The following is a 22,271-nucleotide window of genomic DNA, read 5'->3' on the forward strand; positions in this document are numbered from 1 at the left end:
GTGGGGGGGGAGGGGATGCTGGTGGAGACCAGTGGCCCTTCAGGGTTGTAAAAATGATACCTGTGGCCCCAGAGTCTAAAAAGGTTAGGAACTACTGCTCTAGCATCTGATGGCCATGGTTCCCGGCAGTGCCGTAAGCACCGTGTTCACAGCCCTGTGCCTCAGTGGATCAGAGATAAGGCATCACAGCTGATTCCGTGCTCTGCTGCCAGGGGACAGCTGTGCAGAACAAGAACCCGGCGGAGAAAACACCGGAAAGGGCAAGAGTTCACACACTACGAATCCACATCCACCCAGCACTGCGAGGGTTAACACAGCATGCAGGACCAATCTCTCTGCTTCATCGCTGCCTTATCTCTGGGACAGAGCTCAGCACCCCTCCTTGGTTTCTTGCAGCAGCCTCCTCTTATCGCCCTGCTGCTGGATGGTGATACTTGTGAAAGAGAAACTTCCCCTTTGAAGCCAGGGTGCTAAGAGCTCCCCTGCACAGGAGAACCAAAAAACATGGGGGTTGGCAGCCCCTCGTGGGGGCTGAGGGTATGTCTTCATTGCCACCGGAGCACAGCTAGACATGGCGGAGCGGTCGCTTGAGCCATGCTGGGACACTCCGGCAGGATGGCGTCTGGCGATACTTCCAGTTCTTGCCTTCCAGCACGGCTCGTGTGCTCCGTTAGCCCCTCAGCTAAGCTAGCTTTATCTAGCTAGATCGCGGCTAGCTGGAGAAATGAGAGCAGTGATGTCCCAGCAGTGTGGATGGCAGCTGCTCAAGCAGGTACCCGAGGTCCTGGGCGAGCAGGGCCAGCCCCAACAGCCGCCGTACAGCAAGCTCTTGCACGTCTGCACATCCTCAACTGTGGCTTAGACATACCTAAGCTCTAAGGTAGGTACGCACGTCTCTTTGCTGGCCCATTGGAGATCACTGCTGGGTCCCTGCGCTGGAGGGAAGGACCTAGGCAGAGCTAATACTTAGCCCTTACACAGTGCTTTTTTAGCAGCAGATCTCAGAGCCATAAGCCACCGCAGCGCAGGGAAGGCATAACTGGGTTCCAAAAAGAACTGGGTGAGTCCATCGCTGGCTATTGGCAAGATGGCTAAGCCTTTGACTGCCAGGTGCTGGGACTAGATGACAAGGGACGGATCACGCGATAATTGCCCTGTTCTGTTCATTCCCGCGGAAGCATCTGGCACTGGCGGAAGATAGGATGTGAGCTAGATGGACGGTTGGTCTGACCCCTCTGGCTGCTCTTATGGCAATCATATCCTGAGGTGGGGAGGGGACTGGTGGCCGCATGGGAGCCGGAGAGCTGGCTGGGGAACTAAGCCCATGCCCCAGACAGCCGGAGAGATGAGGCTTGAAAGGGGGAGATCTGGGCCCCGTCATACCCTGTCGACCGCAGAGGGACAGCGGCAGGCAGCTGCAAAGCAGTGGGGCAATTGCACATGTGGTGTGCGGGGGGCAGGCGCGCATTGGCCCCAACAAAACCATGGACCAAAGAACCGAGCTCTGGCTCACGGCCTCCAGGGGCGGGGCGTCCCCGTAGCAGAGCAGAGACAGGACTCTGCTGGGATGACTATAAAAGGGGTCCTGTCTTGAGGCTGGCGGATCCAGACCCACTGGTTCCCTTGGGCCCTCTAGCTCCCAGGCTGCACTTCCCGATGTCATCACTAGGCGTCTCTCCAAATTCTGGCTTGCATTAAGCAGTCATGGAGCAGGGAGGCCTGGCTACGCTGAAGTGATGGGGCAGCACGGCTGGTTATGCTAGACGGCGCCTCCTCGCCATCAGGGGCACTAGGAACTGCATTTAGACTGAGCATTAGGGTGCCGGGACTTGTCCCCGAGTTCCAGCCACTGGAGGGAGAAACCATTTGGCCAGTAGAACCAAAACCACCGGAGAAGGAGTTTTAAAAGACACCACGAAGTCGCACGTTCAAAATAAAAGTCCTTGTTAAAATACAACAGGCCTGCAGAACCGGCTTGGATTTCAGGGGAAAGGAAGAATTGGCAAGAAAAAAATTATAAATATGGAGAAAAGGCATCTCAGAAAAGCAGCAGCACAGTGGGGCTGGATGAAGCAATAGGTGCTACCGGCCCCTCCCTGGAGTTCTGTCTCCGGCTCTTGGATCCCAGCGCGAGATCGGAAGCTCAGATCTCATGTTTTTTTAAAAAATGGCTCTCGTTCTTGTGGGTGCAAAGAGTAAACCTGAAAACGCGGCAGGAGTATAACTGTCGGCACCACTAGGTCCCGCTCCTTTCCCACAGCCAGGGAGAGAAGAACCCAGGAGTCCTGACTGCCACCACTCTCAACTCTAATCATCCCTCCCCAGCCCACTGATTTAACCCCCCGCATCACTCTGCCCCCAGAAACAGCTGGGAGGTTGGTTTCGAAGTTCTGATCCTGCAAGCGCTTTAAATGAAGGCGGATTCAAGCTCTTCCTTGTCCTGCGGGGCAATGGTGTCTCCTGCCTCCTGGCCAGAACGTCATCCCTGCAAGGAACGAGAGATACCGGGATGGTTCCGGAGGGGCAGAAGGGAAAACACAAGCTTCCAGGAGCGTTTTGATACCAGGTGGGCTGGACTCAGGCCTTCTGTACACTCAAATGTAACCGTGACTTCGAGCACCTGGTGTAGCAGATTTCCATGTCTATTTGTGTCGCTGGAGCTTCCCCGCCCACCCCCTGCGTCAAACCCTGCGTCAAAGCCAGTTGCACCCGTGCCAGTCGAGGTCTCTTCTGTCTGCAACAGCTGAATCCAGGCTAAGCCCAAATACAGACAAGGGATGGGGCTTTCCAGAACAGTGACATGAGTTAAGAGCAGGCATCTCAGACTTCCAATGGCTTGTGCTCCTAAGTCCCTGAGGGCTGGTCTGCACACAGCTTTTATACAATTTAGCTACAACAGTCTAGACCCCCCACACCCTCCCTGTGCCGGGCACTCCCGACTCCCAGGTCGCTTTGCTCTAACCACTAGCCCGCCCCACCCCACTTCTAGAGCCAGGAGTCGGACCCAGGAGTTCTATTCAACACTGACACCCAGGTCCAGTGTTGAGACCCTGCCCAGATCCAGCCTGCATTCTGGACGCATCTGGTGATGGCTCAGCACCATTGGCCCTCTTACCGCTTTGCTGCTGGTGGCTAACGTAGACATGGAGACCTCGGAAACGTAGAACTTGCGTTTCCAGGTGAACAATCTCTTGTACTCCTTCCGCACCTGGAGATGCAGAGAGAGATCGGTGGTGCCACGCTGCTAACACACGGGAGAAGATCTGTCGTCTCTCTCATCTCTGTTTCTAAAGTGCCCCTCACCTTCAGCATCTGAGTGTTATGCAAATAAATGAGACGCACCGAATTCTGCCTGATAAAAAGGACCTGAGCCCCTGAAGCAGTCTTTGGGGCTCGTTCTCAGTTGCCCATGGGGAGACTTAAAGCTATTTATGCTCCCCACCACTCTGTGCCCCGGTAACAAGTTAGAGCAACCTCAGGGCTGCTCTAACACTCCTGTGGCAGCAGAGAATACCCATAGTGCAGTGCACCCTAGCCCTACACGCATCCCACCCCCCTGCACCGGAGGGGATTCTCAGGAGACCATTTCCACCCACTTTAACAGCTCTGTGGGGTGTCAGATGGATTCTTTTAAGGAAGGTCTCAGGGGAACTCAGAGGCTGAGCCCATCCGGGGACGAAGGGCCCGGGCGGTACCTGGCGATTGAGGAGACAATGCACCAGGAAGATGAAGGCTCCCTGCAGGCTGTTGACGATGGTGAACAAATACGCCATGACCGCGGCCGCTGGGCCGAATTGGAAGAGACCGAAAATCCACGTGCAGCCCAGAATGAAGACCTGGGCGATGGCTTTAAAGGTCAATAGCCTGGAAGAAAGGCAGAAGGGGGATCCCATGATAACAGCACTCTGGAGGGGGGCTGCATCGGGAGGGGGGCTGGGCTGGGCTGGGGCTGAAATGGCAAATACCTCCAGGTAGCTGCTGTCCATCATCGCCCTCTATAGTGCCAAAGCTGCTACAGCCTGAGCTAAAGAGGGGCTGTGATGGATTCAGATCCTCTGTGGAGCAGGCCAAGGGAGCCCTGTAATACGCTCCCCAGGGGTGGTGGCGGTAGACACTGATAGACACAGAGAGGTCTCTGCGTCTAGGTGACCCGGCTTTCGGGGTTTCTCCCATCCGCGCGCAGGGCAGGTGGGGACGGGGCGAGGAAGGCGGCAGTGGGAGCTGCACGGCAAGGAGCAGAGCTGGTTTGTAAAGCAGGGGTGTTGGAGATGGGGAAGGAAGCAAAGTTTCCAGCTGGTTTCAATCAGCAGAGTCCCACAGAGAGAGGCCAGCACCCGCCAGGCGAGGATCTGTCTATCTAGGCATCACGTCCGCACAGGGTGCGTTCTAGTGCCTTGGCTGCTCCACAGCTGAGGGACACAAACAGAGGGCATCCAGCACTGCCCTTGGGGGACCGTCTGCCAGACTGAGGATCTCCAAGGGCTGTCTCGGCACTCAGGAAAGCTCACAGCTCCCGTTTCAGGGAGGCCGGTACTGTCCCCGTTTTAAAGAGAGGGAAACTGAGGCATAGTGACGTGTCCAAAGTTACCGTGAGAGTAGCAGAGCTGGGAATAGAAGCCCAGGAGTCCCGACTTCCAGTTCTAGCCACTAGACCCCACGCCACTCCCAGAGCTGGGATAGGACCCAGGAGTCCTGACTCCCACCCTGCCCCTGCCCCCTTACCATTAAATTCCACTTTCCGGACCCTGCTTTTAACACGCCTTTACCTGGTGTCTTTGAGGGTGGACACTTCAGCGTTGAGGCTGGCAAGCTTTCTCTGCAGCATCCAGAGGGTTAAGGCGAAAAGGATGGAATTAATCTGGAATCAAAGCAGAGAGAGTCACTGACCCCGATCTACCTCGGGCTCCATGGAGCAGATGGGACGGGCAGGTGGGTCTTTATAGGAGAGGATGCAGACATGGTCACCGTCCAACCAAGCGTACTGCTATTCGGTACGGTTATTTGGCTAGTGCAAATCGGCACGGCCTCATTGAAATCAACTGAGCAATACTGATTGACACCAGCTGAGGATCTGGCCCCAGGATTTAAAGTCCCACCCGGACGTCTACGACGCCTCATCGCACAAAGGGGCTTTCGCAGAATCAATCCGGTGGGTCTTGTCACCCCACTCCCCCATTGGGCCAGAACCCTCCTTGGCATATGCTCCTCCGCGGTCGGTAACAAGGGAAGCCAGGCGGATGTCAAGCTGCAGGGGATACCTACCCCGATGATGGCACACACCGGCCCCAGGAAACTCCAGATGAAGCCCCTCTCCACGCTGAGCCAGCAGCTACGAGAACAAAAGGTTAGTGCAACATTCACTGATCAGCAGCAGCCTGGTGCCGCGATGCTCAGCATTGATATTAGTGCTAGCCTGAGTGCCCCCCCACCCAGACACCAGGCTCCCCCTGTGCACAGCCACCGACGGACAGAGGCACAGTCTCAATAGATTAGACAGACAGAGGGCAGGGAAGGGAAACTGAGGCAGAGGAGGAGGAGGAGACTCATTTCGGCAGGAGTTCTCTGGCCTGCTTTACACAGCAGGTCAGACTAGGCGATCTGAGTGGTTGGTCCCGTCTGGTCACGGAATCTATTCATTTCACTCAGGGTCATGCACCAGGGGCGGGAGCAGAGCCAGAAACAGAACCCAGGCGTCCTGCGCCCCTGGCGACAAGTCGCTAGAAGTTGATTCATTCTTTCCTCCAGACACTGGTCCAGAGCGTCTGTCACTGGGGAGCGCTGGGAGAGATGCCCGCACGCAATGTGCTGGCATACGACAGGCCCCTACTCTCTTCACCCCCCTTTTTGAGCTCAGACAGCGTATGTAGCCTACAGGTCTAACCACAGCACATCAGCTTTCCCTAATGCCGAGAGATTGGGTTTGCTGCTGGCTCACCCTCTGCTCTCCTAGGTGCCTATACAGCCTGCTCACCTGACACTATTTAATCAACTTAGCCTCACAACCCCCCAGTGCAGCAGGTAGGGCATTATTGCCATTTTACACATGGGGAAACCGAGGCACAGAGCAGCTAAATGGCTTGCCCCACACCAAGCCTGTGGTAGAGCTGGGACTTGAACCTGGGGTCTCCCCTACCACAGGCTAGCGCCCTAACCACTGCACCCTACTCCCTGCCATCCAAGGACAGCAGGGCGTCCCTCATTTCACCCCACAGCGGACGGGCACGGCGAGCGATTGCCGCTTCCAAGGCTGGGCTCACAAAGGGCCGGTTCCCCAGCGCCGGCGCTCACTTCTCCTGCCTGCCGTAGCCCTCGGGCACAACCGCCGCCGAGACGGCCACCACCAAGGCGGGGAATCCGTAGCCGAAGAGGCTCAGCTGCCAAGTCTTGAGGCTGCGGGTGCTGAAGTAGTTGACGACGCCGAGGTTCCGGACGGTGAGGAAGAGGACCACGGCCTCCAGGAACATCCAGGCGAAGCAGGCCAGGAAGAGGTAGTGCAGCAGGCCAGCAATGATGGCGCACCCCAGCTGGAGAGGGAAGAACGCCCGGATGGGCGCAGAGATCCAAGGCTCTGCTTGGTTGCTTGGGGCAGGCCAGCACGAAGGGCAACCCCCAGCGGTGACACTAACACAGCAAGGGCAGGAGCTGGCGAGCCAGAGAGAACCACGGGGTCTGCGTCCAGCAGCCTGGCTAAAGAACACTCAACAGGGCTCCAGCCACCAGGCCACACTGTCTCCCATAATGCCCGTGCTGCTAGGGGTAGGGAGTGCTTTACCTCGTGGCTGGTGCTGTTCATCCCGGTGAGGAAGAGCAGGTCGGCCAGGAAGAGGCAGAGGCAGAGCTGCAGGTGGATGGAGGTGCTGACGTTGTGGATGGAGCGGCACAGCAGGAAGGTGAGGATGGCAAGGAAGAGGCACAGCAGAGATAGGACCATCCCGATGTGGGAGAGGAGGAACAGCGGGAAACCTGCCTGTCGGAGAGGAAGGGCAGATGGCAACTTGGAGGCCGCGAGTTGTCCCATGCGGGGCAGTTAACACAGCTGATCCTGCCCATGATCAGATGAAGGATGATGGACCGGTGACCGGTTACATGGGAGCCTGGACAGAGGCGAACTGAACTGTACAGCGGTCTGTATTTTAACCATACAGCCCTCCACCTCCTCTGAGCGCCTGGAGGGAACCATGGCCTGGAGAACCCCAGCCGCCTGCCTCCATTGCCCACTCGCTACATTTCCACACAAGACTCTGTGTTTCTAAAGTGCAGCCCGCCGGCTCTGGGAGAGGCTCCCCATACACATCCCCAGAGTTGCCTCCTTCTCTTTCTTCCTTCTCCCCTTTGCCGAAAGGATGCCCGGCTCCCACCCGCCCAGCCGGGTCCTGCAAGCCCCGGGCTGAGCGCGGACACAGCCCTGTTACCGTTATCTCCCCCAACGCCAGGAGGACGGCCAGGTTGGAGACGTGATTGCAGCTACACTTTGTGTGCGTGGTGTTGGCACGCAGGACCCTGCACCCTTCCCCAGACCAGCTGCTGTGCTGGGCCTTGGCTTCCCACGAGACGCAGATGAGCTTATTAGGGTTGTTGACGGGCTGCAAAAGAATAAATACATCAAAGGAGGAAGGAATAACGTGGGAAGGAAAAAACATGATGCCAGGGGAGCAGGCCAGGGACACCCGGTGAGGGCTTGAGAGGCAGCCCAGCAGAGACCGTGTGGTTCGGTGGATGGGGTATTAGAGCAGGACTCAGGAGACCTGACTTTTAAGTCCTGGCTGATGTGTGACCTTGACTTAGTCACGCTCCTGCTCTGTGCCTTAGTTTCCCCTCCCACCCTTTGTCTAGCCGGACTAAGCTCTTGGGGACAAGGACCATCTCATGCTATGGACCCAGCCTGCCAGAATGGAGGTGCTGATCTCACCCCGTGCATTAGCACAAATACTTGATAGCAAGGCAGAGATGTTAAAAACACCTTTGACCACCCTGCACAGAAAGTGGGCCAGAGAGCACACACAGGAGAGTTCTGAAGTGCTTCCAGCCCTGTTCATCTGCCTTAATAAAGCAGAAAAAGACCTGTCCCTGCTGCTTGCATTAATACCTAGCTCCTCTTCAGTGCTTTCTACCAGCAAATCTAAGCGCTTTACAAAGGAGGGCAGTATCATTATCCCCATTTTACAAATGGGGAAACTGAGGCACAGAGCGAGAGGAAAAGGTCAAGGTCAGCCAGCAGACCAGTGGCAGAACCAGGGGAAGAACGCATGTCCCCCACTGCTGCTTTATCCACCAGGACACACCGCCCCCCTGTCTTCCTCTTTGCCCTCTTCCCCTGCTCCTCAGCCCCAGTGGCTGGAGATTTATGAGTCTTGCACTGACTCTGTGTTAATGGAGTTGGTCCTTTAGCTGCAGGAGAAGAGATTCAAGCTTCTAGCTCAAGAGATCCTGAGTTCAATCCCCCCGCCAGGGCACTCCCACACTTGGGGGAGAACACAAGAATTCCTCCCCTCCTCCCCACAAGAGTTAACTTGTTGCAGCACCCACCATAGGAGGGGAGAAGCCCTGTCCCATAGACACCCCATCAGCTGATTTCTTACGGCAGGGCCAGGGTGGGCAAGCCAGCCTTACCAGGGTGTTCTTGAAGGTGTAGTTGACTGGATCGGTGAAGTTGGTCCTGGTCTGGGTGGTCAGGAAGGCACCCACCACCCGGGAATTCATCTGGGTGGTCGAGTTAGAGGTGGCGTTTTGGCCTTGGAAGAAGTTGCTGTTCAGGATGGATTCCATACCCACGTAGGAGGCAAAAGCCACTCCAGCCAGGCCTGCAAGTATGCCCGAGAAGCAATCACGTGGTTAGTGGCTTCTTTACTCCATGCCACCGAGGGACTCGCAAATCTCTGTACAGCCCAGGCCCCACAGCCACACTCCAGAGGCTGAGTAACGTTACTTCAGACCCCCAGATGGATACAACGAGGTGCAGCAAAGTAAGAGAACCCAAGTCTCCTGATATCCAGACTTCTACCCAGAACCGCAGCTCGGGTGGCACTGGCAACAAGGTGATGGGGCTGTCCATAAATTATGGAGCGCATTAGGAGGCATAATTGCGTGTGTTTGCTCCAGTGCTGCAAAGTGTTACAAGGGGTAGGTGGATTTTGAAAATCCCTCCAAACTGTGTGACAGTTTTTGAATCACCCCTAAGGGCTGTTTTCTCAAAACATCTGCTGTTAACAGAGCTAGTTGGAAAATGTTTTTTCCCCTGCTGAAAATCTTGAGTTTTTGGCAAAAACAATTTAAACCAATTTTTTTTTTTTAAATGCTACCACAATGCCTCATGGGAGTTGTGGTTTGTGTGTCTCCTCCAGACTTCGGGGCTGGACTACATCTCCCATGATGCACCATGGCGACCATATATCCATAGTGCATTGTGGGAGATGAAGTCTGACTGAGGAGCCAGGCTCATTGAGGGGAATGGGAAGATGAGGCCCCAGGAACATGAGTTCAGAATCAAAATATTTTAGCTCTCCAGCCAAAAGCAGAAAAATGTTCCAGTTTGGGGCATTTCGGGCTGTCAGTTTTTGACACAATCTAAGTTTTCTACAGAAATCAAACACTGTGAAAAGTTGCATTTTCCAAGGACCCAATTTTCCACTGCAGAACAGTTTAGATGGAAGTTTCAATCAGCCCTCAATTCTTTCGTTTTCTAGGTCCCTTTATTCAAGCAAACGTGGCCAGCACAGAAGGAATTGATATTTCTAGGACTTAAGAATGCAGGATTTGCCACTCCACCACCGAGCCCTGTTCCGTGAGCCCCATAACACCCATTCCAAATCAGATCAGTGGGCCAGCTAGTTCAGTTGCCCAACTCTCTGTCTCAGCACAGACCAATGGTCCATTTAAGCTGGTATCTCCTGCTCTTGTCAGAGATGCTCCAAGGGGTATAAAACCTCCCGTACCTTGTGCGCACAATACTGCCCCTTAGTGGCGAGGGCTAGGGGAGCAAGAAGGCTGAGAAGCAAGCCTTGGGAGTCTGTCTCCCCCCAGCAAACACCCTTGGGTGGTGGTGACGTACCTTGTGCCATTGATCCCTGGATCGTTCTGCAACTAATTTCCATGGTCTCGTCTTTGGCCGCCAGGCTGAAGACAGCATCCTTCGTGTTGCAGCCATCCTTGACGACTTTGTTCTGGATCTCTAAGGAGAGGGGGAAAGAGCACAGTGCGATACAGCACAGCGGCTCCTCGGGCAGGGGCCATCACTCGCTCTGCAGAGCCGAGCCATGGGTGACGGCAGAGAGGGGTGGAAATGCAGAGTCACTTGCAGCCGAGAGGGGAAGAGTCTTTTGTGCCCACAGTAAAGAGAAATGCAGGAAATTCATGAGGCCATTGAAACAAGCCTCCCCCGAGGGGTTTAAGAGCAAGGAGGACAATGGGGAGCTATAGATGGGGAGGGGAGGACGTGGCCTTGCTTGAGAATATGAATTGCAGCCTTCGGCCCATGCTAGCTGGAACCCGAGAGCTAGGATCTAGGGGTATGGCCCTGTGGTTAAGGCAATCACCTGGGACTCGGAAGATTCGAGCTGAATTCCCAGCTCTGCCCCCTGTGACACCTTGGGCAAGTCACTGCAGCTCCCTGCCTCAGTGTCCCTCATATGTAAAATAAAGATAATGATCCTCCCTTTGTCTGTCTAGATTATAAGCTCTTCGCAGCAGTGACTGCCTCTTGCTTCGTGTCTGTGGGGTCCAGATCTGTGCTGAGGGCAACCACCTCAGTAGGGGGGGTTTCTAGGTGCTACCGTAATGTTTATAATAGGGCGGTCATGGAGAAATGACCTAACTAGATATAGCACCAGCTGATCAGTCACCAGGCAGGCTTCCCCCCCATGGGGTTGAGTCATGCTGCTTGTGATGTGCAGCTCCTCCCTCCTCTGGTACTCGGTCTTATCCCCCCTACCCAGGCGCTTCGTCTGGATCGTCTGGCTCCTGTTCCCAGCAGGGTTGGCGAAGGCGGCCAGCACGATGCTCTCCACGCTCTGCAGGAAGACGGTGGCTGTGGTGGCAAGCTGCTCCGGGCTCAGGTCGGACCATGAGCGCGTCTGCTCTAGGATGGAGGTAATTCCCTCAGTCACATTCTACGGGAGAAAACGGAGAGAGCTCCAACCACTGTGCTGCATTTGGCCGACCGTTGCTGGGCTGCATTGATGAGCTCTGAAGGGCGTCCCATCCCCCCTGCACCAAAGAGCTCTCAGACTGTAGAAAGGGATAGAAAAGGAGAAGCGAAATCACAGCTCGGGGTAAGGTCCGAAGTCAGAGGCCATCTGTGTCCTTCAGAAGGGGGAAGTTGGCCCAAGCGCTGGCTGTAAAATGACACCCTGCTACGGACGGCCATCAGCCCTGTTCTCCTCCAAGGAATTCTAAGACACACCCCCCACCCCCGACACACACCTTATAGGGCTGGATGCAGGGGTCAGTGTGTGGGATTCTGTGGCCAGCGGGATGCAGGAGGGTCTAAGACTAAAAGCAGAGATAAAACACCCAGGTGTCTCTTACCTGCAGAGAGACGGTGGAGTTCTTCCTCTCGCAGGGGTCTGCAAAGACGCTGAAGGTGGAGTTCAGTAAAGTGCAGAAGGTGGCCTGTGCAGAGTGGAAGGACCCGGAGCAGAAGGAAACGCTGAGTACAACACACGTGCAGTCGTACAGAGGAAGGTTGGTCTTGCGGGTAAGGCACGGGGCTGGGACCCAACAGAGCGGGGTTCAAATTGCCATATGGCCACCGGGTCCCGTGGGGAAGTCACTTTATTGCTCGTGCCTTCAGGTCCCCATCTGCACAGTGGGGATAATAATCCTGCCTTGTCTGCTTAGACTGTAATCCTGGGGGCATGGACCATCTCTTACTATGTGTCAATGCAGCAGCTGGCACAAAGGGGGCCCCAATCTTGGTCCAGGGAGGGAGTGTCTCTGCAACACCCTGATTGGAGACCGAGTGCTATTGCAAAGGATTGTGGGTGGCAGAAAGGAACAAGGGAGGTTTGGGGTGCCAGACGTTCTGCTGATGGTACCAGGGGGGGATCGAGACTGGCACTGCGGGGAGGGCACGGGAGCTGTGGCTTCCTACACAGGGATTTTCCACCCACTAAAGATTTGAAGATTTTTGCCAACTTCCAGCAACCTGCACTTTCCTGCTGGTTTGCGGGTTTGAATGGCAACGTTTCCCCCCAGGGATTAAAACCTCCAGTGCCAAAAAGTTCCGGGTGGTTTTCCTGTGGTGACTGAGGGCTACACTGCAGATGAAATTGACCTGGACTGAAATTCCCCAAAGCACCTCAATTTTGGCCGCCCTAATGGGAAGTCTCTTAAAGATGCCAGGAAGCAGCGAGCACCCGCCCTCTGCAAACTCAGGCCCCTAAGAAGGCATCTCAGGTCAGGCAACCCCCCCATAAAATCACTGAGTCGCTTTCAAGAATTTCAGCCATGGAGGTTCCCCACACTGCCTCTGCTGTGAGCATCCTGAGGTCATCGGGCTGTGTCAAGCATGCTGGGATACCTACGTCGTTTGTGGATGATTCATTAGCCGCGTCTAGCCCCGGTTCCTGGCATTTCCTCACCAGTTCGTTCTCTCGTGAGAAATCGGACGGACACTTCATAGTGACCTCTAGGAGGAAATGAACCCCCAAAAAATCAAATGCATTTAATAAACAAAGTGATCTGGGAAATTCACATATCCCTGGGCTTTCCCATCTGGGATTCGAAGGGTTAAAAAACCCTGCTTGTAAAACCAGTGACTTCCAGACCTAGGGGTTACTATCTAAGTAAGTCCCACTGGGTCGGAGGGAGGGGCCTATTTCCACTCAGGAGTCACATCCGTGAACCGTCTCCAGGAGTCATGGCACCCCTTTTCAAGAACTGGAGTGGGGGGGTGCCAGCTTCCCCCCAAAAAAACCCTTCTAACCAGTAGCTAGTGGTTGGAGCACTCATCGGAGACATGGGTTAATTCCCACCTCTGCCTGCTGGGAAGCCCTGGATCTACAACCTCGCAGGAGAGCTCCGGGACCACTCAGCTACAAAGCTGCGCTCTCTCTCAAGCTGTCCTGTCGAAGCTATTACCCTTGGGGGGAACGTACTTCCAGTCATTAGAACCGGGGGACTGGGAACCTGGGTCACCCGGGTAAGGTTGCAGGGCTTCTGTGCGCAGGCCAAGCTCCCGAAACAGCTACGGATGGGCTCCATCACAGAGAGAGGCCCTCAGCTGTGTTCCCAAGGTATTTTAATACAGAGCCAGCTACAGCTGTTATGCGGGGCGCCGCCTCATGGCTAAACGTTATCTTACCGTTTAGCGTTCACCGGGCCACTATACAGAGTCACTCGCTGGCCTAAGAAATATTCCAGTCCAAGTCCCCTAGTGAATCCCACCCTTCCAGGGCGAAGAGGCTGTGGGACGCTCACCTGCGCAGCTGAACGGGACGTCGGGCCAGCTGCGGGGAAGGAAGCCTGGGAAGCACTTACAGGTGTAACTGCCCGGCGTGTTGATGCAGTGGGAGTTGTTGCCACACGGCGATATGTCCCGGGAGCATTCGTCAACATCTAAGGGGGAGAATCCAGGGTGGCTAAGCGTGGTGCATTCACACCGGTGTTTTACTGCCACAGGCCACGCACGCCCCCATCCAAAGCCCATCAGAGTCAGGGGGAATCTTTCCAGACTCAGTGGCCTTTTGGATCAGTCGCTCGGCTCCGTGCCAGAACCAGCACTCACCGGTGCACTGCCCTGCTAGGTCAGTGAAGTGTTGCTCCCCAGAACTGGATGCAAGGCCATCATTGCAGCTGCAGTAGTAGCCTCCCGTGATGTTGATCCAGGTGGCATACGCCGGACACGTTGTCGGATTCAGACACTCGTCGATATCTGTGACAGGGAGAAGGAGTGATGGGCCCGGCTCTGCACCACGGCGCTTTCCCTTGATGGGGGGATGGGTGGGGAGAAGGCAGGTCCCACCAGCAGGTCTTGGAGGGGCACCATGCCAGGAATAGGGTTCCCAGCGGGTGTGCAATATGCTGCCCATCTCCAAGAGGCTGCTGGTGCTCATGGCCTGAGAAATGGGAGCCAGGACTCCTGGGTTCTCTTCTCAGCTTTGTGACGAGAGTGAGGTCTGGTAGTTGGAGCAGGGAGGAGGAGTCAGGACTCCTGGGTTCCACTGATGGCTGGAGGACAGGGAGGTGGTGTACTGCACGTAGCCGGAGAGGGATACAGGCAGGACTGCTGGGTTCTAGTTCCAGCTCCAGAAGGGGAGTGAGGTCTAGTGTTAAAGCAGCGGTCTTTCTATCCCCAGCTCTGCTACAGACTCCCCGGGTGACCTTCACCAAGTCTTTTCCCTTCCAAATGCCTCAGTTTCCATTGACACCAGCTGGGCATCTGGCCCCCTTGACTCCGCCCCTTTACCCTGAGGATCTGGCCCCGTATGTTTTAACCGTCACGTGTCCGCTGTGAAACAAAGAGGGAAGAATGTAATTAAAATAAAACAGCAAATAACCCTTTGCACCTTTGGTCTTATGTCTTCAATGTGCTTCATATTCATTCATTAACCCTACCAACTCCATAGCAAGTGAGGAAGAGTGGCTGGCCTCGGTGACTGGGCGGGGAGAGCAGGAATCAAGGCAGATGGCCACTTTTCTGAAAGCATCAAGTGAAGAAGCAAGAAAAGACCTCCATCCCCCACCCCTGAAGCCAGGAAAGGAAAAGTCAGAGGCGCAGAGAGGAGGAATGAAGGATGAGTGTGGGTGTTTCAATCCTCTGGCCACATGGAGGAGGAAAGTCGGCTGCCTCCCACTTTCCTGTTCTTAATACTCTTTTCTCTAGTACTTGCTGTATGACATCATCACATGCCCCAGAGCTAGGGCATGACAAAGCCCAAAGCTTCCCCTCCCTTAGCTTAGCTCCAGAGTCACTCAGCGGATGGTTGGATCGGTGAAGTTTGTGTCCCCTGAAGTGGATAGGAACCCAGGTCGGCAGGTGCAGTAGTAGTCCTGGCCGGTATCGGTGCACGTTGCATGCTCGGGGCACGACAATGGATTGTCACACCTGCTATCTGTGAAATGAAGCCGGAACCAGCTCTGATCATTTAATAAAAACACCACCCTACTTAGCCACCGGCAGCGTGTGAAGTTTTCTGGCAAGTGGGGAAGAGGGGGGCAGAGACATGGAGCAAAAAGAGCAGAAGAGAATGAGAAATAAGAGAGAAAATCCCCAGAAACGAGGGGGAAAGGGAGGAGGAAAACGGATGAGCAGTTCTTTGGCCAGTCAAAGCCCCCTTCCAGCGACAGGACACACCGGGGTTCCGATCTGGGGATTTTGTCCACATTTCTAGGCACCAACTTACGAGCACTGGAGAACTGACAAGTCCCCTTGAAGCCGATGAGCCAGCAAAAGCCTGAAAGAGAAGAAACAACGAAGGATTCTTTTACTGCACTGGGTTTTAGTGCGGTTACCCTGAAGGCGGCTGTGTAACCTAGTGGGTAGAGCATTACTAGGCCTCAGAAGATGTAGGTTCTATTCCTAGCTTTGCTAGTTGACTTGGGCCAAGTCTCTGTTTCCCCTTGGTCCAGCTTTTCCCTTGAGATGATACGCTGGTCGGAGCAGACTGTGTGTCCATACAGCTGATCTTGCGGGTGGGGGAGCAGGGCAGGGAGGGCGGCTGGACAGCGCAGAGAGCCAGGGGCCCAAACAGGCTCAGCGGCTTGCAGCAGCTTCCCATCCCCCGGTGCCTGGCAGGACACGACGGGTCTCAAACTGGGATGCACCCCACAGTTTGAAAGTCTCTGGGCTAAATGGGAGACAGAAATGCGGGGTGGGAGGCACATGACCCTGCATGCCCTCCCCCTACGTATTGGCTCTGGCTGAGACCCCTAAGCACTATTGGACCAGAACCTACAGATAATCAGAGAAATGAATCTTCTGTGGGCCAAACCCCAGGCATTTCGCTCAGGATCCAGCCCCAGGCTGTGTAAATCAGCGAGGCACTTTTGACTTCAGTGGTGTTACAGCGGCTGAGGATGCCCTTAAAGCCCTTAAAACCCAGCAGGAGTTTATCCCGAGCAAACGCCAGGAAAGGACACGTGAGATGAGGTATTTCTGTTGGCCCCTTCGCAAGGGAGACGTTCTCTGCCTCAGTGGCAGCACCGCACAGTGATCAAACCGGTCCCTTTGTCACCCAGAAAGCTGTGCGCGTTAACCCAGTCAGCCAACTCCAGGGACAGCGGAGCCTGAAAAGCATGGCTTGGCTGAGCCAACCCACAGCACAGCTGCTGCGTCTAAACCCCTTTGACGCTGGGAAGGGAGGTGAACGCCTCCAAAGGCTTCTGCTGTTATTTGCCCTGCAGCTCCGGCCACAGAGTGACTGTTTTGGGGCTGCCTCCTCCACACTCAGCGAGAACTAAGAGAGGCTGCAGCACCAGGGATGTCGGATTTAAAAAGCCAGGGAGCCAACTGTGTTGAATCAAAAAAATATCAGGCTGAGCCCTCATTACCCCAGTTCCCATCAGTTATTTAAGGACTAGTGGGGGGCGAACAACCGAGCTAGGTTTAAGGTAGAGCAGGAAATGTTTATAAAGGGGGTTATATGGCAAGGTTCTGTGCAGTAGCAGGGGACAGGACCCCCCCCTCAAGCCCCTCCTTTTCTCCTGACCCAGGGGGTTCCCTTAACACACTTTCCCTGCGCCGAGCAGATCTCCAATCCCCCTGCTACAAAAGCCTAACTCAGGAACCAACCTACTGTCTATGGCTCCCCCGACCTCCTGGCTCCTGCAATTCTCCAGCCAGCCCCAGCTGAGCTGCTGGCCGGCTTTTATAATCACCTGATCCCCTCCCCCCATTGCTCAGTTTCAGCTGGGCGGCAGCTGATCAGTCACAGGTGAGGCTCTCTCCCCTTCCATCTTTATCTTCTACACCTGATTGCTGGGAAAGGCCTTTCCCTCTCTCACACAGGACAGGCACCCCCTGCCTCTGTTCCCCCCACCCCTCGGTGCTGTGGAGAAAATCTTTGCCCGTTTGTGGAGACAAAACACAGAGTAGAAATTTGTGTGGGGTCCCCCGTTTGTGGTGGATGGGCAATGACCAAAGGTCTGAGGTCACAGTAAATCCTTTATATTGCCTGTTGTTATATTCTTGCATGTTATATTTGATTGCTGGGGCAGGATTGGAAGGGGGGGCTGGGTAGCCGAGTGCACGGAGCTGGGGGGCTGGGCTGGCCAGTGGAGGGGTCCATCCCCACAACCCCACAGGCAAGCACAGGTTAACCCAAGGGGGCTAATTGGCATCTGCACGGGGCCCAGGATAAATTTACAGTGCTGGGCAGAGGGAGTTTGGGACTGGCCGAGCTGCTCTGTTCACAGCTGGCCATGGCGTTCCTAGACCGGCCCCGGTCTTCAGCCAGGAATTCCTGATCCACTCCCATGCCAATATCAGCTACTGCATTCACACAGACTCAGACCTGGGTGGGGTGGGGCTATGCCCCGGGCCTGGACTGGGTGACCTGGGAATCCCTTCCACTCCTATGTCCCAAGACAGTCTGAGGCTCTCTCTACACTGTGGCCTACGGTGGCATAACTTAACATCGCTCAGGAATGTAGAGCCACATAATTTACACCGACATAAGCGCTTGGGTGTGCAGTGCCATGTCGCTTCTCCAGCCGACGCAGCTTCTGCCGTTCCTGGAGGTGGTTTTATTAAAGAGCCTCTTCACCAGACATGCTGCAGTGGCACTGCTGCAGCGCTGCATCTACACACGCCTGTACTCACCTGACCTTCTATTCATTAAGTGGTTGCTTCAAGTAGCATCCTAAGTTACCACGAGGCTCTGCGGGAGAGTCTGCTCTCAGGCACCCCAGAATAGAAAAGGGCAACAAAAATGACCAGGAGTATGGAACAGCTTCCATATGAGAAGAGATTAATAAGACTGGGACTTTTCAGTTTGGAAAAGAGCCAACTAAGAGGGGAGATGAGAGAGGTCTATACAGTCATGACTGGTGTGAAGGTGGTAAATAAGGAAGTGTTATTTACTCCTTCTCATAACACAAGAACTAGGGGTCACTGATTAAATTAATTGGCAGCAGGTTTAAAACAAAACAGAAGGAAGTGTTTCTTCCGACATTGCACAGTCAACCTGTGGAACTCCTCGCCACAGGATGTTGCGAAGGCCAAAACTATAACAGGGTTCAAAGAAGAACTAGAGAAGTTCATAGAGGATAGGCCCATCAATGGCTATTAGCTAGGATGGGCAGGGATGCAAAGCCATGCCCTGAAGTGTCCTGAGTCTCTTTGCCAGAAGCTGGTAATGGGGGACGGGGTGGATCACTTGACGATTGCCTGCTCTGTTCATTCCCTCGGAAGCAACTGGCTTTGGCCATTGTCGGAAGCCAGGACACTGGGCTAACTGGACCATTGGTCTGACCCAGTGTGGCCGTTCTTATGTACGCATCTATAATCATGGCACTGAGAAGAACAGGGGGTCTGGCAGGAGCCCAGATCAACAAAGGGGTGCTGCAATCCACCCAACGCCTGCTCAGCAGCACTGGGGACCCAGGATTGCTGACGCTTCCAGCAGCTAAGGGCGAAGCAGGTGTTGAGCTGAGACTGGAGATTTTCTCCTCCCCCCATTAACAAACCAATACCCTGTTCCCAGAAAGCGGGCACACAACTCAGCGTGCTTGTGTCACTCTTATCCCCACCCTTGTGCTCAGTTCTCTTTACCCTCCTTCTCTTAAGCTGAGGCCCCGATCCTCCAGTAACCTTCATGCAAGCAGACTCCCCTCCCCCCCCCCACGCCTGTTGAAGTCAGTGGGACTGGGAGTGGAGAATCGGGGCTTAAAGAGTGCAAGCGTTTTAGGGCAGGAAGTGTCTTTTGCTATTTCGCTACACAGCACCTAGCCTAACAGGGCCTGATCGGCTAGGTAATGCCGTGACAATAACCTTAATAACGTTCTGATTGGCAGCCATCCGATACAAACCATTCATAATCAACATGCAACAATGAATAATAAACTAATAATCAAGTCAGCCCGCTACGAACACCTTCACTACAAAAATCCTGCATTATTAGTCATTTGTGAGTAACAAAAATACACTAGGGATAGCCAGGGTAGCTAGTCGCTGGTGTATGAATAGATTTTGAGGCGCCTGTGAGCATCTAGTCTGACTTCCTGCGTCATGCTGGCTACAGAACGTCCCTGAACGAATTCGTGTTTGAAGAAGAGCAGATCTTTTAGAAAAACATCCAACCTTGATTTCAAGATTTCTAGTATTGGAGAATCCACCATAACCCTTGGTAAGTTCTTCCAGTGGTTAATTGCCCTCACTTCTAGAATGTGCACCTCATTTCCAGCCTGAATGTACCCAGCTTCAACTTCCAGCCGCTGGATCTTGTTAGACCTTTGGCTGCTAGACTGAAAAGATCAGGTCGTCATTTCACCTTCTCTTTGTTAGACCAAGCTCCTGGAGTCTTTCACTCTACGGCAAGTCTTCCAATCCTCTGTGGCTCTTCTCTGAACCCTTCTTGACCTGGGGGCCCCCGAAGTGGGCACAGGATTCCAGCAGCGGTTGTACCAGTGCCAAATACACCGGAAAAATGCCCTCTCTGTTCTTACTCGAGGTTCCCCTTGTTCGTGCATCCCAGGATCGCATTCCCCCTTTTGGGGCTGGTCAGCCCTACACAGTGAGGTCCACACCAGGCAGCTGACATTGACCTAACAGTAGCAGTGTCTACACTACAGCCTTCCTCCCCCTGAGGTAAGCGCCCTACTACACCAACATAGTAACACTGCCTCCATGAGAGGCGTAAGGCTTATGTGGTGTTTTTAAGATGTAGACACCGCCTCCCTTATGTCAGCTGTTGGTTGTCTTGTCAATCTCATAGCAGAAGCCGTGAAACAGACAAGAAAGACAGGCAGCTAGAGCCCAGCTGCCCCATGGTCCCATAGAGAACTGGGCGGCTGGACCCCGCTCCCAGCTTGGCAGCTTTGGACCACACTTAGTGAACCGTGAAATTGACAATGCTGCCTGGTTCCCGGCGGGGAGCGTGCGGAGGGGGCAAGAAGCTGGGGCAGCTGGATCCGGCTCCCCAGGGGGTTGAGAAGGCCCCAGGGGCTTCCCCCAGTTCCTGGCAAGGAAGAGGGAAGAGAGAAGCCCCGGCAACTTCCTCAGCTCCCTGCACGAAATGAAGGGGCGGGCAGCCTGGTTCCTGGCAGGGAGCTGCCAGGAAAGCTGGGAGACCAGGCTCTCCACTGCGCCTCTTACGTGGGCGAGGGCACACACCACTGACATAAGGAGGGCAATATGGATATGAATCTCTGCAGAATCGCTGCGGTGGCTCATATACATCGACGTACGTTTCTAGTGTAGACCTACCCTTAGTCACAGCGTCGCACTGAGAGCTCACGTGCAGCTGATTATCCCCCAGGACGGAGCCCCCCGCATCTTGTAAGTACGGCCGACATTCCTTGTTCATAGACGTATATCCGCATATTTGACCACACTGCAGTGCTTCGAGTTTGATTGCACCCAGCTCACCAAGGGATCCAGATTGCTCTGTGTGCATGACCTGGCCTCTTCCTTACAGCCACTTCCCCAATCTGCAGGTCTTCTGCACACTTTCTCAGTAATGATTCTGTGTGCGTGTCCCGGTCATTAATAAAATAAATACTTAGTTCAAAAGTCCGCACAATTATTATTATTATTATTATTATTATTGCCCCTTTGTAACCTGAGCAGCTAGTCAAAAGTCTTGGCCTGGGAAAAGTTCCAACTGGGAGTAGAAACGGATGCTGGCGTCTGGTATTTTCTTTGATCCAATCTGGTTTATTTACAAGTCCTGCTCTCCAAATGCAAGAGGGACCAAAAACCAGGGAAAACTTCTTTGCTTACAGTCCCAAGCCTCCTTAGCCAGCACCTGACTCAAAAGCTCTCTCTCTCGTCTTCTGCCAGGATCATTCAAACCATGCCTATGCAGCTCCGGTTTGGCTTTCTTCCTCTGTCTCTGAGTCTCCCCCAGTCTCTTGTCTGCCAGTCCCCCTGCAGCTAGACTACTTTCACACCTGACACACACACACACACACACACACACAGTGCTAGTTTTCGGGCAGATTCCAGCATGCCTTGTTTTAGGCGGCACCCCCTAAACTGTGTTACAATTATCTTAAGTGAAGAGCGTGTTCACACCTCAGTTTCCATGAGATTTTTAACTCAACCCCTAATGCAATTTTATTGCACCCAAGAGCCTCAATCATGGATTGGGCCCTGCTGTGCTAGGTGCTGTACAAATTCAGAACAAAAAGACAGCCCGTGGTCCAAAGAGCTTAAGATTTTTTTTTTTTTTTTGCCAAGCCCCCATTGAAAGAAAATAATCCAATTCCTTGCAAACTTACCTACAAAGTGGATAATAAGCTGCTTCCCCATTATGGCAACTGCCTTCTGCTACCAGGCAAGGGAACTGCAGCTACTTTATACCGTTGTGATCTTGCTCAGAGGAAGTTTACAGGGTGACAGTTCTTGTTGGATCTTCTTATCACAGATCTTTATCTGAGCGCTGTTTCTCTTGCAACAGAGCCGTTCCCTTTGCCCAAGCTGGTCTCTGGATAGCTAACATATGTTTATTAATTGTTCCCGAATATCACCCCCTGCAGTTGACAGGAAACAACAGGGGAAGTCGTGATCTTGTCTGTTCAGGAACTGAAAGTGGGATATGGGGGGTTTGGACCTGTATGGGCCTAGGAGACTGGACTCCTGGTTCTCTTCCGAGCTCTGGAAGTGGGCGTGTGATCTAATGGGTAGAGCAGAAAACTGGAATAGGGACACCTGGGTTCTCCTCCCAGGGCAATGCTCTCTAGTGGTTAGAGCACGTGAGTGGGAGTCAAGCTTCCTGGCAGCGCATTGTGGAGAAGGAACATTCCATTTAACATTGTTAGGTCTTTTTTTTGCTTTAGTTCTAAGACAAAATTTCAGCAGAATCCAAAAGTTTCCATTTAGAAAGAACAGCGGAACCATTTTCCACTGGAGTTTATCCATTCAGTTCGTCTCTTGGGTTGTATCCCCAGCTGAGGGAGGGAGGCTAGGAGTTAGAACTCCTGGGATATCTTCCCAGTTCTAGGAGAAGAGTATTACCTAGTGATCAGAGCACATGATTGGGACTCAAGGAAAGGAACCCAAAAGCCCTTTGCTGACACTATACTCTAGTTATCTGAGTAAGTCCTGAGTTGGTCCTGCTTTGAGCAGGGGGTTGGACTAGGTGATCTCCTGAGGGAGAAACCATTTGGCCAGT

At 53.9% G+C, this 22,271-nt stretch overlaps 1 protein-coding gene across 1 annotated transcript; it reads right to left on the reverse strand.

Annotated features, from left to right (window-relative positions):
- Nucleotides 1–1,252: 1,252 nt before the first annotated feature.
- On the reverse strand, nucleotides 1,253–16,833 carry LOC137161239 (adhesion G protein-coupled receptor E1-like). Its single transcript, XM_067560342.1, has 17 exons — nucleotides 16,734–16,833; nucleotides 15,342–15,392; nucleotides 13,724–13,870; nucleotides 13,417–13,554; nucleotides 12,522–12,625; nucleotides 11,524–11,607; nucleotides 10,928–11,105; nucleotides 10,049–10,168; nucleotides 8,611–8,801; nucleotides 7,413–7,583; nucleotides 6,773–6,967; nucleotides 6,289–6,524; nucleotides 5,263–5,329; nucleotides 4,767–4,858; nucleotides 3,696–3,864; nucleotides 3,116–3,208; nucleotides 1,253–2,485 (listed from the first exon to the last, which is right to left on the reverse strand). The coding sequence occupies exons 1-17, from the start codon at nucleotides 16,831–16,833 to the stop codon at nucleotides 2,480–2,482; spliced, it is 2,142 nt and encodes a 713-aa protein (XP_067416443.1). The 3' UTR covers nucleotides 1,253–2,479.
- Between the last annotated feature and the right edge of the window lie 5,438 nt (nucleotides 16,834–22,271).

Source organism: Emydura macquarii, unplaced genomic scaffold (genome assembly GCF_026122565.2).
Source record: "Emydura macquarii macquarii isolate MOO-44397 ecotype Brisbane River unplaced genomic scaffold, CSIRO-AGI_Emac_v2 contig_2292, whole genome shotgun sequence".
Classification (NCBI taxonomy): domain Eukaryota; kingdom Metazoa; phylum Chordata; order Testudines; family Chelidae; genus Emydura; species Emydura macquarii.

Excerpts from the sequence above, each read along its gene's own strand:
- LOC137161239 (XM_067560342.1), bottom strand. The coding sequence starts at position 16,833 with ATGGGGGGAGGGGATCAGGTGATTATAAAAGCCGGCCAGCAGCTCAGC. Across the intron at positions 6,968-7,412 it reads TGGCGTTGGGGGAGATAACG|GCAGGTTTCCCGCTGTTCCT; the intron begins GTAACAGGGCTG and ends CCTCTCCGACAG. Across the intron at positions 4,859-5,262 it reads CGGTGTGTGCCATCATCGGG|ATTAATTCCATCCTTTTCGC; the intron begins GTAGGTATCCCC and ends CTTTGATTCCAG.